This window comes from Triticum urartu, chromosome 5 (genome assembly GCF_003073215.2).
Source record: "Triticum urartu cultivar G1812 chromosome 5, Tu2.1, whole genome shotgun sequence".
In the NCBI taxonomy this organism is placed as follows: Eukaryota; Viridiplantae; Streptophyta; class Magnoliopsida; order Poales; family Poaceae; genus Triticum; species Triticum urartu.
The window spans coordinates 446978846-446991483 of record NC_053026.1 but is presented as its reverse complement, the minus strand read 5'-3'; the positions used below and the strand labels follow the sequence as shown (position 1 = coordinate 446991483).

At 44.1% G+C, this 12638-nt stretch overlaps 1 protein-coding gene across 1 annotated transcript; it reads left to right on the top strand.

Moving 5' to 3' along the window:
* The first annotated feature begins 8216 nt into the window (after window positions 1–8216).
* LOC125509664 lies at window positions 8217–11909 on the top strand. The gene is made up of 3 exons (XM_048674680.1): window positions 8217–8679; window positions 10552–10740; window positions 11499–11909. The coding sequence occupies exons 1-3, from the start codon at window positions 8431–8433 to the stop codon at window positions 11574–11576; spliced, it is 516 nt and encodes a 171-aa protein (XP_048530637.1). The 5' UTR covers window positions 8217–8430; the 3' UTR covers window positions 11577–11909.
* The last annotated feature ends 729 nt before the right edge of the window (window positions 11910–12638 follow it).

Below are 12638 nucleotides of genomic sequence, written 5' to 3'. Positions count from 1 at the left end.
TTTCCTTGTACTTACCAATCGTGAAAAGAACACATATTAAGAAGAGGATTAGGAAGGCAATTTAATGCTTAATAAAGGCCGTTTTATTAAGGAAAAAAAACGTGAAGGGAGGGATGTTTATACTAAGGAAAAAAAAACTAACGTGGAGGGGATTCATTACGTGGGGGAGGGGATGTGGAGGTTAGACGAAGGGGGCGAGCGAAACGGGAACGCGCATTGCTCGTTTTTTAAGTAGTAGAGATAGATAATAGAGAACTTGATGGATGAGTGGCTTGGCTAGGTAGCGCGACAAACAACAAACACACGTCGTATGTTCGATACCTGGTGTGCTGTTTTTAGGCGTTAATCAGCAGAGTTGTCGACTTTTTAGGCATTATTTTCACAGCAGGGTGGTTGACTTTGTTGCAAATAAAAAATGCGAGGGTGTTTAGTGCAAAAAAGCATCACGGTGGTCTGTTTTTTTAGAATAAAAAAATATAAGGATGTTTTGTGCAAAGATACACCGACCAACGTCATCAGTCCCCAATAGGTGGGCCCATATGTATGGATATGCCTGAAACATTTTTGTGACCGTATGTGCACACTTTAGTCAAGTTAAGTAGCTGCAATTCCGTATTTTCAAAGTTCTATCATTAAACTGAACATTGAGCGCAAGTCTTATGACTACCGGTGATATTATCTTTATAGAAAAATTAATGTATGGTTTAGCGTGAACTTTTCATGTGCAATCTAAGTTGTTTCTATGAAATAATCGTTTTTAAGAACTTTCAATTTTGTCATCTATCGCTCACATCTCTAATTGAAATACTTTCGTTAACCAGCCACCGGCTTTTACCTCCTTGGCCAGTGGACAAAGCAGTGTTCCTGGCATCTAGCTCGATTCCTCGGGCGATCCTATGCCAAGCAAGGCAATCCGGCCATTAGGTCAAAACGTAAGTGTCACATGGAGCCATTGTGTTGCTCTATAACATAACCCATGAGGTCGGAAAAGGAGTCCCTCCATCGGCTTTTCGTTGGGATGCGCCAAAGTAGCTTCCAATCCTACAATTATACCTTAACAGTTTGAAAAGGTCGTCGTTGTTGTTGTTGTTTTGTCACGGCAGATGCCCTCGTGAAAGGACTAAGTCTGGAGGCCATCACAATTATGTGGTCGCTTGAACGAGATTGATCGAAAATGAAGGACATAGATTTACCCAGGTTCGGCTCCTCGTGGTGGAGGTAAGGCACTACTTCCTGCTTGATTGATATTGACGATGATCTCGATTACAAGGATGCGGATTCGCTAACCTAGCTCTCGAGAGATTGCAACTTAGTCTTTTCGTCCTAGGGGCTCCCCTTTATGTAACAGGTTGAGTCCCTAGGTTTATAATAGATTTCAGGTCATATTTGTCAACCCGTGTCCTAGTCTAAACTCTATATTCATCTTTCCTCCAAAATTAGGAAATTATCCTTCCCTTGGGCCTTCACATTAAGTCGGCTCCCTCACAGCCCACTTGTGAGCCGGCCTTTTGGGGAGCGTCTTACTAAGCCTTTAGAGCTTCTTGTTTCCTTCGACCCGGGAAAGCTTCTGGCCCATGGAACCTCCTGGCTCCTGGCCGGGTCAAGAAACTTGTCGGGTCTCAATGCTGGGGAACATCCCCAACAACCGTGATATTCACTTTCCTCGTGCTGACCAATTTCAGATCTTGTGACTGATAGCTTTTGTCTTTAACCGTTCGAGGTGCTTAACCAGGTTGATCCTAGAAGCAACAATCGCGGAGGCACTCCAATTATACCCTCAACCAAACAATTGGGAACGTAAGGGTTCGATGTAGGAGCTAGACAACCCAGGTTGGCAAAAATCTCAAGTCAAAATTGATGCAATTGTCGCTTGAAAAAAATGTAGGAAGTAGCAGGCGGGCAACCCGTTGTTAGAGGTTTGATGCTCCTCGGACGTAGTGGGTCTGAGGAGATCGAGCCGAGGTGCTTCAAAGAGCCCTCCGTGAACATTGTCCTATAGGATTCTCGAGTTCTTTGATAGTTCCGAGGTATATTAGGCCGAGGGGCTTCGATGAGCCCCCACTTCAGGAGAATGATGTGCAATGTGTGGCCATCAACTACATCATGTGTATCATTAAATTGACCTAAAAGGAGACACAAAGTTTTTTAAGAAGCCGATGTATCGATTCTAACTTTACATGAAAATAAATTCCTTAGCTTAAAATTTAAAAACATAAAAAGGATAAAGATAAACTTTGCAAGTGGCCATGGAATCAGCACAGCAGGGCAACATTCCAGGGGTGTGGCTCCAAGCGGTCCTCCTTTACGTCCCGGATTCGATATGCTCCTCGAGTGAGCACGTTGTCGATGATGAATGGTCCATCCCATGGTGCAGATAGCTTATGCGGGTCTGGCTTGTTTGGATGGTGTCGTAAGACCGGGTCCCCAATGTTGAACACCTTTGCTCGGACCTCGCGGTTCTCGTAGTGCCATGCATGATGTTGATAAAAAAGTTGAGCATGCTCGGGCAACATCGCGCTCTTCTTTCAGGGCATCGAGGTCGTATTGCCGACTACACTCCGCTTCCTGCTCCTCGTATATGCATACTATAGGCGTGTCATGGATGAGATCGCTAGGGAGGATGGCCTCAGCCCTGTAAACCATGGAAAAGGAGTATAGCCCATGAATCTGTTAGGCGTGGTGCGCAAACCCCATAGTACAGAGTCAAGCTCCTCGACTCACTTGTTGTCGACAAACTTTTTCCAAACCCGTAAACATTTATTTAGAATACATGATTTTTTTCAAATTCATGAACTTTTCACTCTGAACATTTTTTCAAACTTCATGAACTTTTCTAAAATTGATGAACTTTTTTCAAATTCATGTGCTTTTGTTTGAACTTGTGAACTTTATCAGATCCATGGACTTTTTTTGAACCCGTGAACTTTTTCAATTTTTTGTGAACATTTTTTAATTCAGTTTTTTTAAAATTTTAGCATTTTCTCAAAAAGTAAACGGTCAACTGGTCCATGGTGGACCAGACAACTAGGAGTGGTCAACTGCCGAACGAGCGACCATCGAATCAGGACTTGAAGCGGGGACCTCCTATTGCGCGCCTTCGGCGCCGCGCAACCGGGCGCTCGCAGCGACGTCTGGGTGGGCCGGCCCAGGACCGCACACCGCGAAAAAAAAACAGCACAAAAATGCCGTCAACGAAATTCGACCTCGCGACACAGCGCTTACATTCAGGGCAGGTGACCAATCGACCAACTAACTACAAGTGACTAATTACAGCGCGGAACTTTTAAGCACAGTAAGTTATACGCGCTATTTATATTACATAACGTTTAGATGTTTCAATTATTTCAAAACATGTTCATATATTTCAACTGAAGTTCACGAACATGCAAAAAAGTTCATGTGTTCAAAAAAAGTTCATCAATTCAAAAGAAGTTCATCTTATAAAAAAAGTTCAATATATTTTGAAAAAATAGCAAATTCAGAAAGAGTTTATGAGTTGAAAAAAGTTCATTGATTATGAAAAGAAGTTCATCAAATTTGAAAAAAGTTCATCGAATTGGAAACAAGTTCATCGGATTTGAAAAAAGTTCATCGAATTTGGAAAAAGTTCATACAAATTGAAAAAAAAATCATCGAATTAGAAAGAAAGTTCGCGATTTGAAGAAAAAAGTTCATCAAAAAATGAAATAACTTCAGGAATTTGAAGAAAAATTCATCAAATAAGGAAAAAAACAGAAAATGGAAAAAAGGAAAAGCGGGACAAAGTAAATAAAGGAAAGGATGGAAACATCCTAAGCTGCCAATGTGGCCTAGTGGTTAGTGTATTGTTTCAGCAAACAGGAGGCCAGTAGATCGAATATTTATTCGCGCGTCATTTTTCTGGGAGCAACTAGTTAACGAGCACTCCTTCGGGAGCCTCGCAACGATCAGCGCCACTTGGCACGCTCTCAGCGATTTGCCACGTGTCGCGCTGGACGCTCCCTTCGGATTTTTTTACGCACGTGTTTTCGGCTTTTTAAATGGTTTTTTCCCGTTTTTTCCGACGTTTTGGTTTTCCCCTAGTCTTTCTTAGTTTTTCGATCAAAAAATTCAAAAAAAAAATTGCGCGAAAAAATGTGTTTTCTTTTTTTTTCTTTCGCGACAGTCACGGTTTTTCTTCCCGTGAGAGGCACGGTTGTGCTTTAGTAAGAGTCAAGGCCATGCCTTTCGGAAACGAAAAAAAAACGCGTTTTTTCTCTTTTTTTTCTTTCGCGAGAGTCACGGTTTTGCTTTCGCGAGAGGCACGGTTGTACTTTCACGAGAGTCACGGCCGTGCCTCTCGGAAAGGGAAAAACAAAACGCATTTTTTCTTTTTTTTCTTTCGGGAGAGTCACGGTTTTGCTCCGCGAGAGGCATGGTTGTGCTTTCGCGAAATTCACGGCCGTGCCTCTCGAAAAGGGAAAAAAATACGCATTTTCTGTTTTTTTTCTTGCGCGAGAGTCACGATTTTGCTTTCGCGAGAGGCATGGTTGTGCTTTCGCGAGAGTCACGGCCGTGCTTCTCGGAAACGGAAAAAAACGCGTTTTCTATTTTTTTTCCTTTCACGAGAGTCACGGTTTTGCTTCCACGAGAGGTACGATTGTAATTTCGCGAGAGGCATGGACGTGCCTCTTTCGGAAAGGGAAAAAAACCATGCTCCCCGTCCGGTTTTTTCGCTTGGTTTTTTTTCTCCGGTTTTTTCGTGAAAAAAAAGTTCGTCAAAACCTATCAACATAGGATCTAGTTTTAAAGATCTCGACGCGAGAAATCCAACAGTGAAAACGGTTCAAGATTTGGACGCACGGTTTAAGAGATAAAACGTTTTGAATAAACGAATCTACGGAAAAAAAGAAAACTCCCAGATTGCGATAAGTGGCGCGCTGCATATGCGCCACTTGTCGCGACCTGGAAAAATGGAGTGCTTTTTGCAACGAGTACTTCTTAATTAGTGATTTCACTTTTTTTTGCGTTTTACAAAGACGAAGGGACACTGAGTTGGGCCGGCCCAGCGTGAAGGTCTGCAGGCGCCAGTTTGCAAAATGCATACAAACTGGCGCCTGCAGCGCTAAATAGGAAGTGCCTTTGAAGCGGCGCGTCGCGAGCAATCGCTCGCCTATTAGTTGGGCCGGCTCATGGAGAGGGGCGTGTGAGCGCTGCCTCCTCTACCTGGCGCCGAAGTCGCTGAGGAGGATGTCTCGGAAATTAAATAATGGATTGTACTAACTTTTTTTTTAGGAGTATGGATCGTACTAACTCTTTTTTTGAGTAAAATGGATTGCACTAACTAAGAATAGAGGATATATAAACAGTTTTGCTAGAACTCATCTAGATGAGATATAATTTGGTCTCATTCATCTTTTATAGTCATCGGATGTGATACTATAAGATGCGTGTGTGCTGACGTGGGTTGTATCTATTCTTGTTTTCGAGGTGAATGCGACCAAATTATGTCTCATCTAGATGAGTTCTAGGTACTCCCATATATAAATACTAAGCAACAACCTAAGCCCAGGTACTAAGCCCCCATACGAGAGTACATTTACACACACAAAAAAAAAAGGTGTGCTTTAGTACACATCCTCTTAGGCATCTCCAATGCTTGGAAGATATTCCCTCATACTCATAATGTAAGATGTTCTAGCTTACAAAAATGTCTTATATTATGGGACGGAGAAAGTAGTTGTTAGTAAATTTTATCACATGAAATTTTGATGAAGTGTCATACAATAAATAAGGAGTGGGAGTAAAGTTGTACTACCACCGTCCTAGTTTATTAGTCCTCATTGTATTTTTTTCAAACCTTGATCTTTAATTTAACTATAAAAAAGATTTATATACCATAAAATTAGTATCATTGAAAACCATTGTTCAAGAACTCGGCCGAGTTACCATTTAAATGCCCATTTAATCGCTACTCAGTGCCTAACTGAGGCGAGTAGCACATACTTGTTTCATTAAATGGTCAAGCTGATTAACTGGCATTTAATCGGTTGTCAGACGATTAACTGGTTGTCAAACCGATTAATCGGTGATGGGTCAGGTAACTGAAACGGCATCCATAAAAAAAAGGGGGAGGGGTAACCGAAGCGGCAATTCAGGCCATTATGAGTTGTGAGAACTATTTGAGTATTTGTGGTCAGTGAACCTTATTACCTACTCCCTCCGTTCCATAATATAAGAACGTTTTTGACTCTAGTGTAGTGTTAAAAATGTTCTTATATTTTAGGACAAAGGGAGTATTATACTATTTGTGTTGAACTTTGTAGTGAATTATTCCATGTTCACATGTGTGGCTGCTATTTCTCTACTCTTATAAAAGACTCAATTGGTGATGATGGTGTGTCTGCCATTCGTCATTTCTAACCATCAGATCTGCATCTAACGATTGTGAGGTAAGTTGTGGCATTTTTGCAACAAGGCCCCACTTCTCTGCTCCAATTTACAGAAAACCCCTTACTATCTCAAAACCAACCACATCCCTCCCTCACCTCATTCCTTACTAGAGTGTTTTTCTTTCAAATTTGTGAACATGTATTATTCTACTTTGGATCCGTTGCAACGCACGGGCACATTGCTAGTATCTTGTCATGTGTGGCTGCATATTGCCAAGTTGTGTGGCTGTCATTTTAATTGATCTTGTCATGTCTCATGCGTGGCTTCTTGTTGTCACATGTATTGCTGTCATTTAATCATTTATCTTGACAATGACAAGTTTAGAGCATATACAAATGCATATCTATCATCAATTCTGTAGGTTTGTTGCCTTCCTGTTTGGATGCATCATGATCAAACCATCCAGGTAACAATTCTACCTCTTGTCCATGCTTTTTATAGGCCTACGAGCTACGACATTATATTTTAGTATAAATGTATAATACGTAGCTATGAGCATTGGATTATGTGGTGCACAATACGTGAAAAACTAGTTACATATTGCCAATATATTCTCATGTGCAGCCGATTAATAATCGACCAATTAATGATTGACCGATTAATTCATGTGTAGCTGGAGCCCCCCCCCCCCCCCCCCCCCCCCCCCCCCCCCCCTCCCAGCGCCAACTTTGAACTAACCTAGATGGAAATTTTGTTAGCTTTTGACCCCTCCACACACTCATATTTTGTCGTTCACCCCAGCAAATTAAGGCCATCTCAATCGACATGATTTGCCGCCCGGGATTTTCCATCTCCTTGTTTGTGGTAGGATGAGTCGAGTGCCTTGGTGGAAGAAGGCTTGGTCGCAGTCTCACGGTGGTGGTATATACTATCTAAAAAGCTACTCATAGCAGCCAACACGCGGGCAGAGCATCTAAAAGCGGACGCTCCATATCCGTCTCAAACGATAGGGCAGCCTGCCCAGTCACTGCTCGGATGTAAAATTGTCACCCAACTGGCCATCCCAAACACAGCCCAAATGCTCGGACTGGCCGGCAATCCTCATACCCAGCTGGTAAATACATGATTGCCATTTTTAATAAATATATGGACATTTTTAAATACATGGTTAACCATTTTAATCACACAACAAACCTTTTTCAAAAATATGATACACATTTTCTTAAAACTACCTTTAGATTATGTTGGAACATTCTTCTAAAAGTTTCCTAATATATTTGTTAGAAAATTTCAAGAAAAAAAAAACAAAAGAACGATAATTCAATCCGGAACTCGAGCTCAGATGCACCCAGTGGACGGTAAAATAAAAAAATAGAAAACAAATTCCAAAAAATCCAATTTTTTGTGTGGTTCAAGATGCCCCCTGCGTGAACTCCGTGCAATTTTTTGTGAAGTTTGGATGTTCAAGGAGCTTGTGGCAAAAAATGACAAAACCAGACATATGATTACCAAAATTTTATCAAACAGTCAAAATTTGTATTTTTTTGCCACGAGCTTCTTGAATGTCCAAACTTCATCATATTTTGCACAGAGATCGTGCATTTGAGCATCTTGCTTGCAAAAAAAAAGTCTGAATGTTTTATTTGTCTTGTTAATTTTTATCGATTTTACTGTTCATACACAGGCAGCCCGGGAGGCAAATCGCCGCACCCACAAAAGAATACCATTTTTATTTTAGATAATAAGAAATAAAGTAGTAGTACCGTGTGTGTGTGTGTGCGATGGGCCTACGTTATGTTTATGACGTGCTTATGGGCCTGGTAAGTTCGGTCGCACCCTCGACCATTATAGGCCCATTCGTGCCGGCTCGGATTGTGCCTGCTTGGTCTCTCGTCTCCCTCTTGAAGCGCCGGCGAAACACGACCGCCGCCGGGCCAGGGGAAATCAAGCGAGCGGCGCAGCGTCCGTCGTTAGGTAGTCCTGGGAGCACGCAGACGGCGAAAGACGCGCACCTCCCCGACGCCTCCACTTCCCTGGCCCCGTCGTCCTGTCTAAGTCGCCGGCGGCGTGGACGCAGCGATGCTGCGGACGGTTCTGCGCCGGGGAGGGGCGGCCATGAGGCAGGCCGCGCTGGCCGAGGGATCTACGGGGAACCTTCTACGGCTGAGCGTGGCGGAGCGGGAGCGCTCTCGGCGGCGTCGGCGCGACCCGGGACGCGACGAGTTCTTCGTGCCAACGCCGGAGTCGCTTAAATGGCTCGACTCCGTCACCCTGCCCATGATCCTCACCGCCGCCGCCGTCGCCCTCTTCACCAAGCTCCTCATGATGGTATCCTCCACCCCCACTCCGCTGTTCTCTAGGGTTAATTGCAGATGCAGCTGCCGTGCATTTGATTGAACATGTTTATTTAGGATTGAACCCATACTTAATCATGTGATCTGCGTACTGTATACATGTGAAGTGCTAAGGCCGATCATTGTGCGTTAGTGAATACTCCCTCCGTCCGAAAATACTTCTCATCAAAATGGACAAAAAGGGGTGTATCTAGAACTAAAATACATCTATATACATCCCCTTTTATTCATTTTGATGACAAGTATTTCCGGACGGAGGGAGTACTTTGGATTTGTAAGATGTGGGCTTCTAGAAATGTAACCTCTAGGAACGAGCTGAATTTTAGAGTGGTTGTTAGTATTGTCAACAATGCATCAAATACATTTAGAGAAGAGACTTTCCAAGAAACTCTTTATTGGATGAAATGATTATCTATCCATGGTAGAGTAGTGAATAGAGCATCTCTAAATGTTGTGTTATCCAGGTATAGTTTTGTTATTTGATATTGCAGTTTGACTTTTTGTGTCCCTTTTTAATGGCTTCATTCAATAAATGTTTGAACGAATTTATCTTAGTTATTTCATGAACTAATAGTCACCTAGATTTTCATATAAGATATAATCCCTCCGTCCGGAAATACTACATCCATTTCTCCGACAAGTATTTCCGGATTGAGGTAGTACTAGGTAACTGCCTGTGCGTTGCTATGGGTGTAAAAATTTTCAGCAGGCTTGTGATTTCGGACATTCAGCAACCAAACCAGTAGATAGGTTGACAGAAGAGAAGAAAGACCCGGTTTATTTTTCGGTCTTGTTTTATTGGTACGTCCTCTGGCACTGAGCGAAAGTGTTTAGGTTGAGCATTGTAATTCCACAACAACGAGAGCTGAAGTTTGACTCTCTACTGTAATATTCCCAATCACAATGAGAACAAACCTGCAGTTTAGAGCAGTACAATTCCTTACGGGTTGCTGCTACATGACTCTTCATCAATGACTGAGAGAGCCGCCTAACATTGTTGTCATGCTCAGGTTTGTCGTGTAGCCTGCAGAAAAATCGGCTCCGTCGGGCGAGATGCAGGAGATAGGAAAAAAGGAGAGATAAAGAGAAATCAATTAGAGAGATGCAGTTGGCTGGCTACCTGGGCCGAGGAGGTCATTGGCGTGCACTGAACCGTCCTGAAGCGGCGTGCAGGTGCGGGATGACGGCGGCGGTGTCATGTATGTGATTGAAGTAGACGGCGTTGGGGTTGATATCATGATGTCCGGGAGGTTTCGTTGTCGCACCCATCCTGGCACAGAAGATCAATCCGAGACGACAAGGAGGCTCTGTGGCGGTGATGGCCGAGGTGGCGCGGCTAGGGCAGAGGGTGTCACCAGCCACGAGGAAAGGGAGCATGGAGGCTATGGCGGGGATCCAGTAGATTCTCCTCGGCACCCTGCCCCTGCTGGCGACAGGGATCTTATCAGCTGAGCGTGGTTGGCGGCCCGGAACCCTACAGCTAGCGTTTGGGAGGTGAGATCGGTCCGTGTTAGGGAAGGAGGAGGCGCTTGGATGGGGAAGGGAAGGATTTTACTGATCAGAAAACCGAAAAGACCAGAAAAAACGGTGGAAGGGGAGGGGAAGCGAAACAGTCGGATGAAGCGAAACGGTTTTTTTACGGGAGTGGAAACCTTTTTTTAGGTAGTAGAGATACATCCTTGTCGTGTAATCATCAATCCTGATGTTTGCCAGATTGTCTACCTACTGCATATTGTATATGTCGATCAAATAGTTTAACTCGGCATTGTTTGCATGTATTCAGAAAATCTTCTGTCTGTTCTGAAATTGGCATGCTCTGAAGCTTAGTTGCATGTTTTTTGGGTAGGAACATGAAGCTACAGACCAAGAAAGGAGGGAACGCAAGATAAAGAATAGTCACCCTGAGCAAGGAACAGTAAGGATGCTTTCGCGTGAAGAGTGGGATGAAATACAAGAAGTCAGGCCAAGGACCCCTTTTGAATCAAAGTTGGCTCGTCCACATGCCCGCCTAAGAACTGGGGAAAAAATGCGGCTGGTAAGTAGCAGACATAACTTCCTCACTATCATCTCATCGATGCATTTTTATACGTATAATTCTGTGATTTTTGATGGTATATTACATCTCTGTGGAGTTAGTTTATTGGATCCACTGTCTTGCTTCCGTGCTGAAAACAGATGTATTGCTGATGCATAGTAGATACTGATGTTCCATGTTTCAACAACTTGCTGCTGTACATAAATAGCAGGGTCACCCGTGCGTTATGGTGCTAGTTTTGTTAGGTATCATACGCATGTTTGGTTTACCTCGTGTCCTCATTAGTTATTTCATTATATTCTGTGGAATTTGAGTGATTGCGGTAGACATTTACTCTAGAGTATAATAGAACTTGTAGCCAAAGTACACCTTGAGGAAACAAGCTTGCAGTTTTCGGTATATATATATGTTTTGTTTTATCAGTGTAGTAATTCTGAAGGCATTAGTTAGTCACTCAAACATGCCTTCAGCTTAAAAGCAAGGTTTATAATATCATATCGCTTTTCGATATATATGTGGGTGGGTGTGCGTTGGATCAATTTTGTCTGGTTCTCCCTTACCCGCATCTCTTTTCACGTCTCCATGTTGGTAGGGTAGGCCGCAAGTCATCTCTTTTCTAATAATAATGTGTTGATCTTACCTGCATCCTTATCTAACTCAGTGGAGTTACAGCCTGCATACGTTTTTAAGGTTTGACCTACCTTTCGCTTTAGAGCTTGATGCTTAAGACAACTTATCTTGACATATCTGCCTTGCAGGAGGATGCCAAGGATTGGGCTGTTGATGTGCTGACTGATGCTTTCACTAGAGCGGAAGAGAGTGCTAAGCGGAAGTGATCAAGAAGAAATGCACACCAGCAAACGCATCCACTTCCAAGTTTTGTCTAGAGGAAACACATTTGGGTTCTCCTGAATGCACGTTTCATGGTTTCTTTTGAAGTTCCTGACTCCTCGTACGCGATGAACTAGGGTAGCCGTGTAGAATAAAGTCTCCTTGCTACAACAAATACTAGAGTTCTTGTGGGTCTGTACAGAAGCTTCTCCCCGCCGATTCGATGACCTGAAGTTGATGCCGTTTGTCCGAATGCAAACTGGCGAATTCTTGTGCCTTTTCTTAAACTTTGCAGACTAGTGAATTCTAACCGAGAGGGGCTGGCTCTGTAGTTTCAACACCTCTTGTGTTTAGATCTTACTAGGCATGCATGCCTCCACTCCTGCCACTGCAATTTGATTGATATCCAACTTTCAGTAGTACAGCACTCCCATGGGAGTGTAGTCACTAGATCATTTGTACTCCCTCTGTCGGGTGGTAGGTGCGACATATGCCAACGGGTGGCTTTTCATTGTAGGAGCCAGTAAGACATCGCCGGTGCCTGGAAACGGGATAAGGCGAAGACATGCACGCCGGCGGATCTTACCCAGCTTCGGGGCTCTCCGTTGAGATAACACCCCTACTGCTGCTCTGCGGGGTCTCCGCATGATCACTAGATGAACAAGTAGCTACACAATGCTCCTTGAGCTGTTTGGTGGGAGGAGGAAGAAGGGCACGGCCAGCCTGCTTCTTCTCCTTGTGTAGTGTCTAGAATTAGTAGGGGGTTCAACCCTTTGCATGGGTGCCCCGGGGGGTTTATATAGGCCTACCCCCGGGGGTACAATGGTAATCCGACTGGGCGCGGGGCTCAGCCGTCTGTGACTGCGCTCGTCGGCTCCTGCGCCGGCTGCTGGGGCCTGCCGACTGGTGGGTCCCGCCGGCTGTCGGCCCCTTGGTCGACAGGCAGACCCCACTGTCCAGGGCCTGGTCGGCGGCTAGTTACTGTGGCTCCATCTTGGTGACGTGGGCCTCGTCGTGGTAGGCGCGGCTACAGTGCCGCCGCCCGTCGGGCGATCGCTGTAGCCTCA

Bases quoted from the DNA above. Each gene is read 5' to 3' on its own strand.
- LOC125509664 (XM_048674680.1), top strand. From the start codon at position 8,431: ATGCTGCGGACGGTTCTGCGCCGGGGAGGGGCGGCCATGAGGCAGGCC. The intron at 8,680-10,551 runs GTATCCTCCACC...TTTTTTGGGTAG, and splicing joins TCACCAAGCTCCTCATGATG to GAACATGAAGCTACAGACCA. The intron at 10,741-11,498 runs GTAAGTAGCAGA...TCTGCCTTGCAG, and splicing joins CTGGGGAAAAAATGCGGCTG to GAGGATGCCAAGGATTGGGC.